The following is a 15,810-nucleotide window of genomic DNA, read 5'->3' on the forward strand; positions in this document are numbered from 1 at the left end:
AAACGCGACGCCGATGCGCTGCCACGTGTGTTCATTTAAAAAACGACTGTATATTTCACGCGAAGCATAAATCGTTGGAAAATTTGATAATCTCACCTGGACAGCGGGCTGCTGATGATGTAATGCGTGTAGTAAAATATACTGGCGACGGAGACGAGCAACAGCGCCGCGACGCATCGTTTCACCGTGGCCTGCTTGACGACGCAGCGCGGACCGACGGCGCTTAGTAAAGGAACGCCAGCCTCGACCGCGGAAATCTTCATCACCATCGTCTCATCCGACGAGGTAACGGTTTGTCTCTCAGATTAGTCCTGGATCGTTCTACTCAGCTCGTGGAGACGTAAAACGGACCGTGAACACGCCGAATCGTGGTCGCAGCCGCGCCGACAGTCCCTGACTTCCGGAAACAAGGATATCCTTTTCTTTCGCTGGGCATCGGCTCTGCTCATAGTCGTCCACGCTCTTTCTCGCCGATATCTCTTGAATATCTTGCCTCGAGAGGATCGAATCTGTCTGCGAGAGCCACTCGAAACCTCGATCGAATACGCTTCGTCGAAGATCAACGTGGAACCAATCCGGTCTTCAAACACGATCTCGAATTTTCAAGAATTGTCCAGCTAAAATCGAGGATCTTTTGGAAAGAGGAATCACCGATCGATAAATCGAAAGTTTCCTTTGTCTTTTCTTCGTTTCAGAAAGAATTTATTCCGCGTTTCCCGCGTAACGCAATATTTTTTAACGATCGAAAATACGAATAAAGTTCCGGCCTTTCGTTATTCTTCGTTCTTCCTTTTTTTATCTTATTTTCTTTCTTTTCTTTTTTTTTCTTTTTGAGGGTTGCGTCAGCTCGAAGCTAGAACCTCAGTTCGTGAGCGATGGGTCCAGGATCGAATCCGACCCGTGCTTTAAAAAACATCGATGATAGCTCAAGGATAAGGAACAGATCGCCACTTGTTGCGTTTCCACGACGGCAGCACGATCACCATTTTGCGAGCAGCACGGGGTCGCGCCGTCCATCGCAGTCGTTTTTAACCCATTTGGCTAAGGTTCCCTCCGATGGATCCACTCTTCTTGGTTTCTCAGCGATCTGTGCCTCGGATCCTCGACATTCTTCTCATCTGCGTATCGACGAATTTTCTCGATATTGTTCGTTCGAGACCATATCGCGACTTTCGTCGGACGATTATCGTGAAATACGGCTCTGCGCTACTAAGAAGAATACCTTAGATGAACGTGAGAGGATCTCCAAAGTCCAGAAAGTCCAAGTGAAACCGTGTTGGAAATTCTTCAGCCGGCACGGCTGGAACGTTGGTGAAATTCGGCCTCAGCTTCTAGCTTCGGTTGTACGGTTAACTGATTTCACGGTACCGCCATTTGTTACAGCGTACGACTGCTTCAAGATATCTTTTGTCTCGTAGACGCGCGTGCAAAGCTATTCACTCGTAAATTTTCGAGACCTTCTTGCTCTTCTAGCTTCTGTGCTTGTCTCCACCCTGTTCTTAACGTGTGTCGTGCACGTCGTTCCTTTCTTTCCTGGTCTCCGAGGTGGCCCAACCCTCTTTCTACCTGTCAATTAGGGACGATGGAAAGCTACGATGCTCCCCAGTTGGAACGATTTTCGAGCGTTACCCCATCGCCTTTATCGATCTCGTTCGTGCTACGTTCCTGGCTTCCCTTGTTTCGCTCCTTCTGCAACAGTCAACGTGGAATGTCCATTGAACGAACGATGAACAACAAACGGGACGATTATGCTTCTCTATTGGAAGTTGAAGGATCGATTCCCAATGCTCGAAGGATATTCTTGTAGAAGGGATGGTGAGAAGGAAGGTGAAGATTTTGAGAATTGCATCGTTTGGGAACAAATCGATACTGGGATGATTGGGTAGGTCAATTGGTGTTTTATACGAAACAATCGTATCGTGATTTGTACGGGAATCTCTCAGAAGCGAAATTGATCAACTTTACTTTTTATAGACTTCTCAGTTTCTCAGAACTGAAAGTATTTATATCCAAAAGTTACATAAATAATGGTAAATTGCAGGAACAATCGTAATATTCGACGATTGCTATTCTAGAGTTAATCAGTACAGCTTCTAAGTAATTTATGTAAAACAATGTATACGCAGTGGTGGATAGAAGAGAGTTTAAAGGACGAGCAGTATAAAAAGCATCACAACTGTAGAAAAAAAAGTTACAATTGCAAAAAGCTTGGTACAATAAAGTCACCATTAATGTATTGTGGTTGTTGTACACAATGATGAATTTTAAACTTTTTTTTTGTCCGCCACTATATAACAGATAAACGCATGGTATGGGATATAAAAAACGTTCCAGTACGATTATTTGTTTAAACAGGTCTAAGAATAAATATCATAAGAAATCGTGAGAAAATTTCACGGTGGATATCCGTAATCGAAAGTAATTTTCAAAAGAGATTTTACAAAACTCTGTCCATAGCGTCACTACAAAAGTGTAAAGAATTAAACAAACTTCAAATCAGTGAAATAATAATATTAATATAGTAACAATATAGCATTAGTAATACAGTAATATATGATATATAAAATAAAATATATAATTCCCAGAGAATTCAAATTTTTCTGTACAATTATTTACCCGCAACGAATCTAAAAATCTCATTTGTAAAAAAAAAAAAAAAGGAAAAATCACAAAAAAGAAACCGAGAACGACTCGATATGACTCCAATAGTCACGAAGACCACAGAAGAACTAGGACGTCGATAACGAATAACTGATACATCATCGCGCAGCAACTTGTCTCTGGAGTCCGATAATAAACCAGTAGAAAGGGGGATGCAAAAATCGAGGCAGACCTGGACATAATCGAGCGATCGGTGAGGCCAGCCCCGAGACCGCCATCAAAAAACGATTAAACACCGCGCAACGACAAGCGGAGCGATCAGGTCGCTCGACAACTCCAATTAATCGATCGTACTTCCGCGGAATGGCGTTGCAATTTCAACCGACTCGGTCCAACATCGCAGGTTCGTCTCTTTTCTCTCTAATTTTTTCTCGTCGATCGTACATCGGTCGTAGCAAGAAGTCCATTAATCAAACACCCCCGCAGCGATGCGAGTCTTTGTCATGGGGACCGTGCGCCTCTATCTGTATCGTTTCAAAGAGAGCGTTCCCTTCAACTTTCCCCTGGAGGATAGCAGGAAAAGGACAGAGAAGGATTCGGACAAAAAGAAAGAGAAAAAAGAGGAGGCGGGAAAGGAAGGTAGGAAAATAAATTGAAAATGATCCGGCGAAGGGTAGAAGGATGACCGGGTTGGCGAATGGGGTAGAATCGACGCCAAGAAGATTCTCTCGAGAAGAATATCGTCCTTCGTTCGTCGCTTCCATGTGCCCCTTGAGAGCTGACCTAACATTTTTCCAACCGAGGAGTACTGACGCCTCTCGCGAATAAGAACAGAGTTTGCTATTCGTGGATGAATGTAGAATTTAATTACGCGAGCTTTTAGAGAGCGGAGAATATTTGAGAGGAAAGAAACGAGAGTTTGGGAAAATTTGAGAACGATTGGTTGAACAAGAGTTTGACTGTTTGATCGTTGTAGTAACTTCTGTGACGTAACTCTTCCTGCTATTTGTTTGACGCTGAAGTGCTATTTATGCTCTCGTTTTACTTTCCTTATAACTGGAAAAAATCTCGTAGGAAATATCTATTTACTGCTTCTTATAAATTACACTCGTAGTTCATTAGAGAATTACGTACATAACATTCGATCACGCGTCTACGAAATTAAATTTTCATCGATATATTGTTTTCTAAACGTTTATGTATAAATGAAATCCTATCGATTTGTCGTGTAAGCTACTACAATGCACAGTATACACACAGTATATAACGTACTACAATGTAGATAGAAGAACAAAGGAGAAATTAATATTGAAATCAATACAGACGTTATATTAACTACCTCGTAGAATAAGCTCAAAATCTCCACTCCATTCTACTACTCTGATTTTTCAACTCTTTCGTTTCATTCATATATTCTCCTATTTCTTGAAAAACCAAACATTCGTTTCCGATCAATCTCGTTCGCAATCTCATTTTTGAAACACCATCTTAAACGAATACACTGACAAAATTTCAAGTATTTCTAGGCTACGCGTAGAAAACTCAGTGTTGCAAACAATACCGATCCCCGAAATGATAAAAGAGCCCAAAAAATGCGCCTTATTAAATCCCATCGGTGCATTCAGCAAAAATGTACCGAGGGGTCCGGTCGAACGATTCACTCAAAAAAAAAAAAGAAAAAAAAATATTGCTTTTTCACTTCACAGACATATATCTCCAGTTTGACGAGGCTTGGTCTCGCGATGGAAAAAGTTCGCGAACCGGCTCCGGCCAAAAAGGCAGAAAAAGAAGGAAACGACGAATCAGAGTCAAGCCAAACGACAGATGGAGAGAGTAGGACAGAAGCCTGAGGGCCAGAACGGAATGCATTTGCCAGATTAAAACGCCATTGGAGTGCATCGAGGTGCCTGTAAATATGCTTGTGGAAGGACGAACGAGCCGACGAACGAGCCGGGGTTTTCCCTTGGATGAAATTGGATCTGCGCGATTCCAAACTCTCTCTCAGCCAGACAAACGAACGTTTTCGCCTTCTACTCTGGTTCGTTCGCCGGAGCTGCTCCAAGCCGGAAGAAAGATGACTCCATTTGGAGGAATAATCAGCGGAAGCTCGCGTGATCATTTCGCGGCGATCGAGCAGCGCTCTTTTGCCCTCCTTCCCCTTATCCTCTCGCGGCGTGCAATCTAACCGGAACGTTGCGCTGCACCTACGTGCGGATCCGCCCTTTAAATCCGCGCACGTGATGCATCCGACTAACGACCCACTCGGGGAGCCAAAACGTGTCTCTTGAATTAAGCACCGCTCAGCCTCGTACGTTTCGAGGGGATACAGAATTACCGCGGTGCGATGAATTATTCAGATAACGAAATGTGTAGAGGTGTGTGTATTTGCACCGGGAATTTTTGTTTTCGATTAAATTTTCAGCTTACGGCTCGTTTTGGACCAGATACAAAAGGGATGCGATCGAATTTGCATTTGAGGCGTTTTCTTACAGGACAAGCAGGGTGGTTTCGTTGGATTTCTTGGATTTTTCTCTTTGATAGGATTTTTCATGATAGGATGTACAATCAGACGATGCCAATTGAGGATGATTCAAGCGATAAGGTTGTTCGTGCATGTTTAATTGGTGAAAAATGAAGACTAACGTGTATTAACTTGTATATTGGTTGAATGAAACGGTTGAAAGGGGTGAACGAAAGTACGAATGTAGAATTTGTTAAGCGATGAGATTAACTTGCATCGGAAGCTTTTTGTGGAAAGAATATGTTTGCTTTTTTCGATATGTACTAACATTGCTTCACTGCTTGTTCATTCTTTTATTCTTGTTTGTCTCGTTATTCGATAACAATTCTTATTAAATATTAATTAGATTATTGAAATGAGAATGTGATTATTCGTTCAATGAGAAAGTTTCACTTTCGTTGATTAAAAATCATCAGTAGTCTGTTCGATATCATTCTGTTAATGTGAACGTCTTATTTTTCTGTACTATTATTAATCGTCAATAGTTTGTTATATCTTAAAGATCAAACAATTTGTTGATTCTTATCTAAGTTTAAATGAATTTCATGTTAGATTATAAAATTCAAGAAGCATTATACATATAGGATATATCTGGTAACGATAAATCATTGTTTCGGCGAAACGAGCGACGATTTTTTCAGGACAGAGCCCAGAGACACAAGGATCGGGGAAACAGTATTTCCGAACGATTTCCCACTGTCACCGCTATTTCTCACCGTGCGGCCGAACCTTTCCATTCCTTTCGACGCGGGACAAAGAGCCTTTTTTATTTATTTGTTGAAATTACAATCAATTCTCGCGTTGAGAATTTTCAGTAATTTTTCTGGCGTGGCGCAGTGACATGGCTATTTATTTACAATAAGTTAATACTATTATAGCTAGATATAATTTATAAGTATTATAAGTAAGTGCATATGCTTAATTTGGATAATTAAGTGAATCTGACGTTTAGGTCTAGCGGGTAGTGCCTCTTCAGCCTGCGAGTCTGGTCCGTCGTGTGGAGTAGTCCAGTGATTAGGGGGTTTTGGTGTTTGTTGATTCTTTTGCTGTATCTGTTGCTATATTTTGCTATTTCCTCTTTGACGGTGGGTATCTTGAGGTCGCGGTGTATTGATTCATTGGTTACATACCAAGGTGCGTCAATTAGGGATCTTAGCGTTTTCGATTGAAAGCGTTGGAGTATTTCTATGTTGGAGTTGCTTGCTGTTCCCCATAGTTGGATTCCGTAGGTCCAGACAGGTTTTATTACGGTCTTGTAGAGGGTAATTTTATTCTGTATATTTAGTTTGGAGCGTCGGCCCGTGAGCCAATAGAGTTTTTTTAGTTTGTCCTTTAGTTGCTTCCTTTTATCTGAGATGTGTGTCTTCCACGTTAGTCTCCTGTCCAGGGTCATGCCCAGGTATCGGACTGTGTCCCTGCTAGGAACTGTTGCATTGTTGATGGTGACCTGGGGGCAGGTTTGTTTTCGGAGCGTGAAGGTTACATGTGTGGATTTCTTTTCGTTGACTTTGAAGCCCCATTTGTGAAACCACTTTTCCATGGAGTCGAGACTTCGCTGGAGAGTGGATGAGGCTATTACCGGGTCAGCGTGGGAAGCTAATAGCGCTGTGTCGTCTGCAAATGTCGCTATTGTTATATCATTTGATATGGGTAGGTCGGCAGTGTAGATGGAGTACAGTAGGGGTCCGAGGACACTACCTTGGGGTATGCCGGCTTCTATTGGGAATGTTGCGGAAGTGGCGTCTAGGTATTTAACCATGAATTGTCTATTGGTTAGGTAAGATTTTAGGATGGAGTAGTAGGGGTGGGGTAGGATCTTTTTAAGTTTGTATAGTAGCCCTTCATGCCATACTTTATCGAATGCCTGTTGGATGTCTAGGAAGACCGCTGAGCAATATTTTTTCTTTTCGAGTGTTTGGCTGATCGTATGCGTTAGGCGGTGGATTTGCTCTACTGTAGAATGATGTTTTCGGAAGCCGAATTGGTGATCTGGGAGTGACAAAGAGCCTTGAAATCAACATCCTCCCTATAGGAGATGCTTTTAAAAATTCTTACACGTAGTAACTATTTCTCACGTGAAATAACCATTTCTTGGATCTACGTGTTAATAAGATAACATTTGTCCTCATGTTCTAATTGTATTCTATTAAACGTGTAAGTACAATAATTTTTAACAGGTTATCATATTAGTTCAAATGTTTTTCTATCTTGTGGCATTTTTAAGAAGGTCTGACCTCGTGTGGTAATTTATATTCATCAATAAAACGATAAAGAAACGATTTCGAAAATAGAAAAGAAAAGTCATTGCGTCTAAACTTACGTTTGAAGATACTTTCAAATTCTCTGTTGCAATCCACAGAATCCACAATTCCAATATACCAGAGGAGTATTCTCTCCAAAAAAGCTTGCACCCCTTTTTCCTTTTCTTACAATCTAGACACAGCAATCTCGCAGCCAATTAAATTCCAAAACCTCTCTCTACCGTGTACAATTTTCCTCTGGAAGTCTAGACGTGACTCAGAAGATACTTCGCGTGCAACATATAGTAGCGGACAAAAGAAAGTCTAAATCTTACAAAAATACCATGATTTTACAGAATTGTATTTAACAAAAACAATGAATAAATGTAATATTTATATAGTCCAGAACAGGTAACAGCTTACGGTCTACTGACAAATATCTAATACAAAAATTACCAATATACACAGATGAATTACTAAACTGTAGATGTTTATGTATTTATTAGTGTACAGAACGCGCATAATATCGAAAACTGCATAGAACACCCAAAGTATAGTATTTGCTTTATATTTAATTATACCTGCATTATACGGATATGATATTCGTACAATAGCAAGTACTATAGCTTGAGTATATTATATTTTCTTACATATTATTCCTTGCACAAATCTTTTTAATTTCATACAAATATAAATAAAATAACAAGTATTACACCTAGTACATTGCATATTCGACAAATTAAAATGTGTCAAACGAAGCTCTGTCTAGTCGTACTCGTAAAAATCTGAATTTTCACAATTATTCTCAGTCTGTAAATTACTTAGCAACTGTGAACTTTCTCTTGTCCGCAACTGTACTACTTAAGACCCGACAAACCCATGGATTTTTGCAGTTTCGCTGCGTGTGCGTAAACCAATCCGCTCTCGGACGTATCAGGACTGTGTTACATTATAACGTAACGGGATGCGCGAGAGAGAACGCGTAACAGAAACACGATGGGCGTGGATTTTATTTCACGCGTCTATCACGTGCGCTGCAAACGAATTACACGACGAAACGCTAGCCGTAAACGACCACAGTTTTTCCATTATAAATCTTGCTTCTAAACTTTCTGCGTTTCTGGCTGCACTTGCGGAAGGGTTTATAATCGGGAAACGATCATCCCTTGCTTGACATACGCGGAGACGAGGGTGAACGTGTAGGTTTCGAAGCTGTCTATTTAGTGATTTGTGGAGTATAGCGTTTGATTGGTGAAATGGTGGCTGTTGCGCGTGACAGTGAGTGGGATTGTTCGGTCTTCTTTTGATTTTAGCAGTGCTAGGGTTGTTTAACTCATCGAACGGTAGGAATGGACATTTACGTCACGCTTCGGCTCGGTTATATGTGAAGATCGTAGGAAAGGAATATGACAAGCAATTAAAAAATAATTAGTTCCAATCACTATACGAAAATTGTCATTCTTAATTCGTTGTGCAATCGGATATGTATTTTATATTCTGTTGAATATTGCGCAAAGTTCGTTGTTACAATACGTTCTTAGTTCTCAGCAAAATTACGAAGATGTATCGCTTACTTTGAGAAAACTTATTTTTGAGCCTAAGAACTTGTTCTTTTTATCTTAACCATCGACTGACATCGAAACAAAAAAGTCAGCAAACTTGTTTATCGCGTTTTTCTACTGTGTTTCTCATATTGAAATTTCTACCAAAACAGAGAGAGAAAGCTGCTTTTCGTTTTTACAGATGTTCCTCATATTTCATGATATCATTCAGACAATTGTATTTCGCAAATAACCATAATTGGAAGTATGTAAAAAATCCTGTTATTTGAAGAGTTGTTTGAAGAAAGTGGAATACATAAATCGAGGATAGAGATTTATTTTCTATGCTTTGTTACGCTGTAGAGAAAACTCGCTAAGGGGGAGAAAATCCGCCGAAACTAATGTTCTTCGACCCACGTCTGTTAAGATCTTTTTGCTCCTTTTCATGAATACTATTGCTCAAGTTTGGCACCAACTTTTATAAACACCCAGTATACTTACTTAAATGAGACACCATTATTAGTCGGTATTGTATGTTTTCGCGAATCGTTCTCTGTTGACTGATCGATCGAATGCCAGTGTCCGTGTCGGAACAATGCCGGTATTGAACCGTTCCGTGTCGGATACGATTAACATAAATCCGCTTTAATGCCTCAAACTCTGGTACCCAAGATATACCAACTTCTCGTATCAAATTTAACGCACATGATGAAACGAAGAAATCGATCGTCCTTGCGATTGGTAAACTAAAATCGCGTAAGTAAACCTTAGAGATAAGACAATAGATATCCGGTTGAGCCGTGTCGTCGCGAAATTAACCGGACTGTTTTCCGGCTAGCAAAGTCTCCTATTCGATAATTCAGCGAACTCAGTCTCTGGAATGGCTCGTGGAAGCCAGTGCTGGAGCACCGTGAACCGAAAGGTATCGCGATGGCGCGCGGCGATAATTGCTCGCTCCGAAAAGGCCATAACTCACGCTGCGCGCCGCGGACGCAGAATTTCAAAGGAGATTTTAATGGTCGAAGTTGCTCGTGATTGGTCGCCTGTGAAATGCGGCCGTCGAACCGTTGGACAAAAAATTAATTTCAAATCGGATTTCAACCGTGGCCGAGCTCGCGAATCTCGGCGACGTCACGTGCCGCGCGTTTAATCGATGATATTTCAGGGCTGATAATCGCGTACCCGCCAGTGATAATGACGCAGGATTCTTTGCACGCGTTCAATTTCATCGTTAATGGTGTCTTTTTGTGGAAGAATCGTTTGCTCTCGCTCGAATGGAAAGATAATCGATTAATAGGTCGAGGAAGATGAAAGAATTTGAGCGATGAGGGACAGAAAGATTGTCGGCGAAAAAAATTGGTGGTCGGTGACGGAAGAAATGGAAGATAAAAGTGCTGAATTTATGGTTAATACTTCCGGAATCGATACTGTGTGCGCAAGACGTTAACAATTTTATTAAACGAGTTGTTCAGATTTTTTGTTCCTTTTTTTTTTTAACGATGCACAAAAGAATTAGACTCTCACGTTGATTTCTTTTCCTGCTTCTTGTGTTTGTATATCTTTTTTAAATTACTGCCATACTATAGCGACAGCATACGAAGCTTACGGAATTTTTATTTTCTTGATTGGTGCAATAAAACCGTCCTAAACGGTTGATGCTGTAATTGTTTTAAATAGCATTATGGAAATATATGCGGAAAGTTTTCATTGTTAATCCCCTTATTGGTAAATGTTATCGTATAGTCGTTATATTTATTCCAATTCGTGAATATGTCAACGAGCAGTCTGGAAGTTTAAAGCGGGCAAAGCCCGATTTTTTCACAGAGAGCAGCAAAGAATTTTATACCCGTGAAACGTCTAAGTTTGTTTTAGTTGTTTCGCCCTCAAGTACCTTTGTGCAAACCCTCGACTGTCGATTTAAAACTTTTCACGCGCCAACATATCTACGCCGGATTTTAAGGTCGCAAATTAACATGCGGAATATATCCAATGTTCCTTTTTCCCGGAATGAAAAAGCAATCCCACCCTAAACGAAATTTAATTAAATCGTAAAGTCCTCGACTTTGATGCGAAGCTCGGATTCTAATTTGTCATTGGACCTCCGTGCTGAAATATAAGTTTCGTTTGCTAAACGTTTTATTCTGTGGCGAGAAACGTGGCAAATTTGAGATTAAACAGAACGAGCCTGCAACGTAGAATCAACCGAGGGAAAACTTTATATCTGTGTCAATTTTTATAGTTGTAGGAGATCGAGTTGAAAATTTCTTACAAAATTACAACAAATTCTAAATTATTTCAAATGCAGTACCTAGGTCATAAATAAAAAAAGGAGAACTATTTCGCGCACACGTATATCTTTTATTAAGATAAATCTCCTTTGTAACCATTTTAATTATTTCTCTGTAATTTGATATTAGTTCACTATGCATGGAATTTTAAATGAAACGCATTAATTATTTCAGCTTTGAATATTACGAATAGACTGACTGATTATTTATTCCTTACATTCCAAAAAATAATTAATTCATTAAAAAGTTGATGAGAAGATCCATCCAGCCAGTGTTTAACGATAATGTTTGTTGAAAATACGTATAAAAATCATACACTGTTAAAAAAGCCACTGGTGGATTTACAGCATTCTACCGTTAAACCAAACTACGTCGTATCGACTGATTACTTCAGCGAATCAAGCAACAATTATCTTCAAATATATCAAATACAAAGCAACGTGTAACAATAATATTTGTTAGAAACATGCATGAAAATCATACGCCGTTAAAATGGCCACTGCTGGATTTTCACGACTTTGCTGTTAGTCGAATCTTTGCAATTGTATCGACTGATTACTTCGATCAATTAAACAACGACGATCTTCAAACAGTTGCAAGAAAAATTCCACCCCGCCCCCGTCAATTTCCAACATTTTTCGAAAAAATCAAACAGAGAAGAGAAAAGAATTAAAGAACTAAAAAAAAAAAAAAAAATTGGAAGTAAAAGAAAGAAGGTAGTCCTTGTCGTTAACGACAAAGGAGACCAGTCGAACGGCGAATACGGTGAACCGAAGTTTTTTAATAAACCCACGGACACACCGTGCAACGCTTTCATTATCCTCGTTTATCGCGCGGAGCACACCCCTTTTGGCCATCGCCCGTTTTACATCGCAATTTCGGTGCTGGCGCATTTGCGGCCAGCCAGAATTTCACCGCCATATTTTTGCCAGCCGCAAACCGGAGCTGATCTGTCATCGGCTACCGTCATTTCGGCGCCGTCCCACAGATAGACGCGGATGGACGTGCGGAGACTGATAGCCGCAGCGTTTTATCGACGTCGCGGTGACGCCTTTTTATGATTCCATCCCTCTTTCACCCTCGTGAAATCTAACTCTGCTACCTTTCAAATTCCACCGTATTTTTAATAATACTTCCCGATACTCTGCGCTTTGTTCCAACGTTTGGCCAATTTTTTGGTTCATTTCTTCGGGACGATAATAGTTGCAGGTCTACCCAATGTATTGAGATTGGGTTGTATCTACTTAAATCGATCGTTACGTATCGCTGTTAGAATATTCCAATCTTCAAGTTTCGATTCAAAACCGACAATTTCCTATCACTCCAATTAGCACACAACCTCCGCAATTACAAACAATAGCAATTAATAAGATTTCAAATACTATGTTCCCTGGGCACGAAGCAATCGCTACGTGTCACTCTGTGAGAGTATTCAACCTGCAAGTTTCAATCCAACAACTTCTTACAAGCCCACTTAACGCACACATTTTATGATCACAAATAGTAGCAATTAATAAGATTTCGAATATTATATTCCCTAAGCACGAAGCGATTATTATTATATATCGCTCTATGGGAATATCCAAGCCCCAAAAGTTTCGCTTCAGAACCAAAATTTCGGCACAACCGCAATTTCTACAGACCAAGAACGATGAGAATCAAAATTTTAAACATCCCTCAAATACAACAACAATGCCTACAAAATGATTGCTACTCGTCATCGCTTTATCAAGATGTTCTCAAGCCGCAAGTTTTACCCTAAAATCAAAATCTCCCTGCAACCCCAATCAACATAATTTCTACAGATTGCAAATAATATGAATCGACGCACTGGTGACGGTATGCTCTGATAAGCACATAGCCTGAATTTTCGCGTATTTTTCGAATGATTGAAAAACTTCAAAAGCGTGTATAGCATCTAACAAGTGTAACGTTTATTAAAAATCAACGAGCATATTTGAAGATACTTCTTCGCAACATTTTGTTTATAACTAGCATTGTTCTTTTCTACTGTTTTATTTAACATTTTGTATATTGGGTTGGCAACTAAGTGATTGCAGATTTTGTCAATACCACCTAATGACAAAATCCGCAGTCACTTAGTTGCCAATCCAATAGTATACCGCACGAAGTATGCAAGACGCGAATCTTCTGTCACGAAACAGTTGAAAAATGGAAGAAATAGCGTCTGCTGATCTCAATGGGTTAACAATATTTCACGTCCTTCACATACGAAGCGATCGTTGTAATAATCATCGAACCCTATGAAAATATATATGCAACCCCTAAATTCTACGATAAAATGAAAATTTCGCCACTAATTTCAACGCAATTTCCACAAATTACGCTGCGAGACAATGAGAATTAACAACATTTCAAATAATAATCTAACGCGAAACAACTTTTCGAAAATTGTTCTCTATAGAAAACTTTCGCGCCATAGTCGGGTCACGGTACACGGATCACAAGGTGATTCAGCGAGCGGCACACGTTTCAGAAGAAAGTTTCGCAGCCAGAAGCGGAGTCCGCGATAATCCTCGCCTAAGGGATTCCCGTTTTCCGTGAAAAGCTCCAAGTTTCCCGAGGTTCCAACGGCAAGAAATTGAATCACTATCGTTAGGGAGGGCAACCATTTTCATAAGCAGCCGCGCGAGCAGAACTCCCGCTCTAAACCGCATTCGAATATTCCACCGGTTACATCCTCGTCTTCCAGCTGATGCACGCTTGTCCCGACGCCCGCGCCGTGCCATGCAATAACCTACAATTCCACGGTAATACGGAACTTCATAATGTCGGTAATTATCCAGGATAATCTCACTGTCGTGTTCTCCGCGTAATGTATGCTTCCGCCCTATCCGGGTAATGAAAATATCTGCCGCCGGACGTATTTGACCGGCATTATTAACCTAACGGAAGATCCTCGTCTTCTCGATTCTTCATCGATAGGGAAACGATTTTATTAATAGATTAATTTCCGCGAGTAGACTGTGGATTCTTGTCTGTTTGTGGGAAATTTATAGATGCAAAAATGCATAGAGCGCGCATAGTGTGCAGAAATGTGTAAAATATGCAAAGTACGATACTCGTAATATCTAGCAAGTGGAGCGTGTCTTTGTATAGGTCCTAGTTGTTTAGTTGCGTTCATGAAAAAATCAGGTAATAAATTAGAAGGAAAATTAAAATTACGATTCAATGGATATCGCTAAAATTAATTAAATATCCGCAGTTTATTGATAAGATATATTTGCACAGGTTCTTATGAGGTTGAGTGACACGACTAATGGACTTGCTGCTTATATACTGTATGCACATGTACTGTATACCGTATACATACTTAGATATTCTAATTTATAGCGACGTTAAGAGCTCCGAAGCAGAATATCTTCGTATATTAAAGTACGACAGCTGTATTTTATACTTGCTCAGGAATATCGGTCGAGTTTGAAAAAAACAATCGCTCGCGAGGGTAAAACGAAAAGAAATTGAATTTTTATCAAGTAGAAAATCGTGTTACGGAGATGAAATCGTACTCGGTTCGTCTCTGTATTAGACGAAGTTTCAATTACCATAAGAGGCATAAGAGGGTAGAAAAAAATTAAGGAAAGGGAGAAGAAAGAGAGAAAAAAATAGAAGCAGGTCTACGGAACATATAGATGGCAGGACCTGGTGGAATTCCGCGTGAATCAACTCGTATTCCGAGTGGCTGCCACGTCGGGGGAAGTAATAATATGAAAATCCATTCGTGATAAGCGTGCTACGCCGAAAGAAACGGGGACAGGCATCGGGGGTGGATTGTAAATAAGCCTGTCGCGAGGACGAATAGTTTTTCCATAATTCTCTCTCTTTGGAGAGGAAAAGAGGAGAATAAAGAGAATGAATGGAGCACGTTGGATTACGTAGGAAGTCCATTCCGCCTCTGAGATTCGATGAATTAATGAAACAAATCTCGAATTCTTGAACCAATCTACGTATAAGCAAGGAAATTATTTACATATTTTATCCTTAATTATTTCATATTAAAATGTATAATTATGTAAATATTTAATTGGAATTATTTCTGTTATACTAATGAATTTTCAAACCGAACTATGGGTAAAGGAAATATTTTAAATATTATATTTCAATATATTTTGTATTGTAAAATTTATTTTGTTCGTATGACTAATCATTAATTAAGACAGGATTTTAAATCGTAATTATTTATAGGATTTTAGTACCAGAGAAATTCTACTCATTGATTGATTCCAAATATACGCAGCTCAGCGTATGTAACAGATGCACCTGGAAGACTTATGTTGTATGGATTACGATACGGTTCTACTTATGGTACTAACTTGCTCTAGTTACACGCTACTTTATAGAAGCCGATAATTGGTAATGAAATAAGAATATAAGAAACCTATATATACGGTGGTAACAATTTAGGAACTTTCCACTACTGATCATAAGTATTAAGACACCTGTTGATATTTTTCATAAATGGAATACCTCTCGCTGTTTTTATCTTCCATTTTCTATTATTTCATTCTCATTGCGCGTGCCTTCTCAAATATAAAATGCAAGATATTCGATAAAATGAAAATTCTTGGAATTTCTCAATAAACGCAACGAGCGGAGGT

The 15,810-nt window shown here is 39.7% G+C and overlaps 1 protein-coding gene across 3 annotated transcripts in view; it reads right to left on the reverse strand.

Moving 5' to 3' along the window:
- Positions 1-15,810, reverse strand: part of LOC117232311 (bifunctional heparan sulfate N-deacetylase/N-sulfotransferase) — a 368,371-nt gene that overhangs the window by 95,366 nt on the left and 257,195 nt on the right. For all 3 annotated transcript variants that reach the window (XM_033491639.1, XM_033491638.1, XM_033491636.1), the window contains one exon: positions 97-1,689. In XM_033491639.1, the coding sequence (XP_033347530.1) occupies positions 97-269 (173 nt within the window). In that variant the 5' untranslated portion in view covers positions 270-1,689. The remainder of the gene's footprint in view (positions 1-96; positions 1,690-15,810) is intronic.

The sequence above is a fragment of the Bombus vosnesenskii genome, unplaced genomic scaffold, assembly GCF_011952255.1.
Source record: "Bombus vosnesenskii isolate JDL3184/JDL3185 unplaced genomic scaffold, Bvos_JDL3184-5_v1.1 scf7180000013285, whole genome shotgun sequence".
In the NCBI taxonomy this organism is placed as follows: domain Eukaryota; kingdom Metazoa; phylum Arthropoda; class Insecta; order Hymenoptera; family Apidae; genus Bombus; species Bombus vosnesenskii.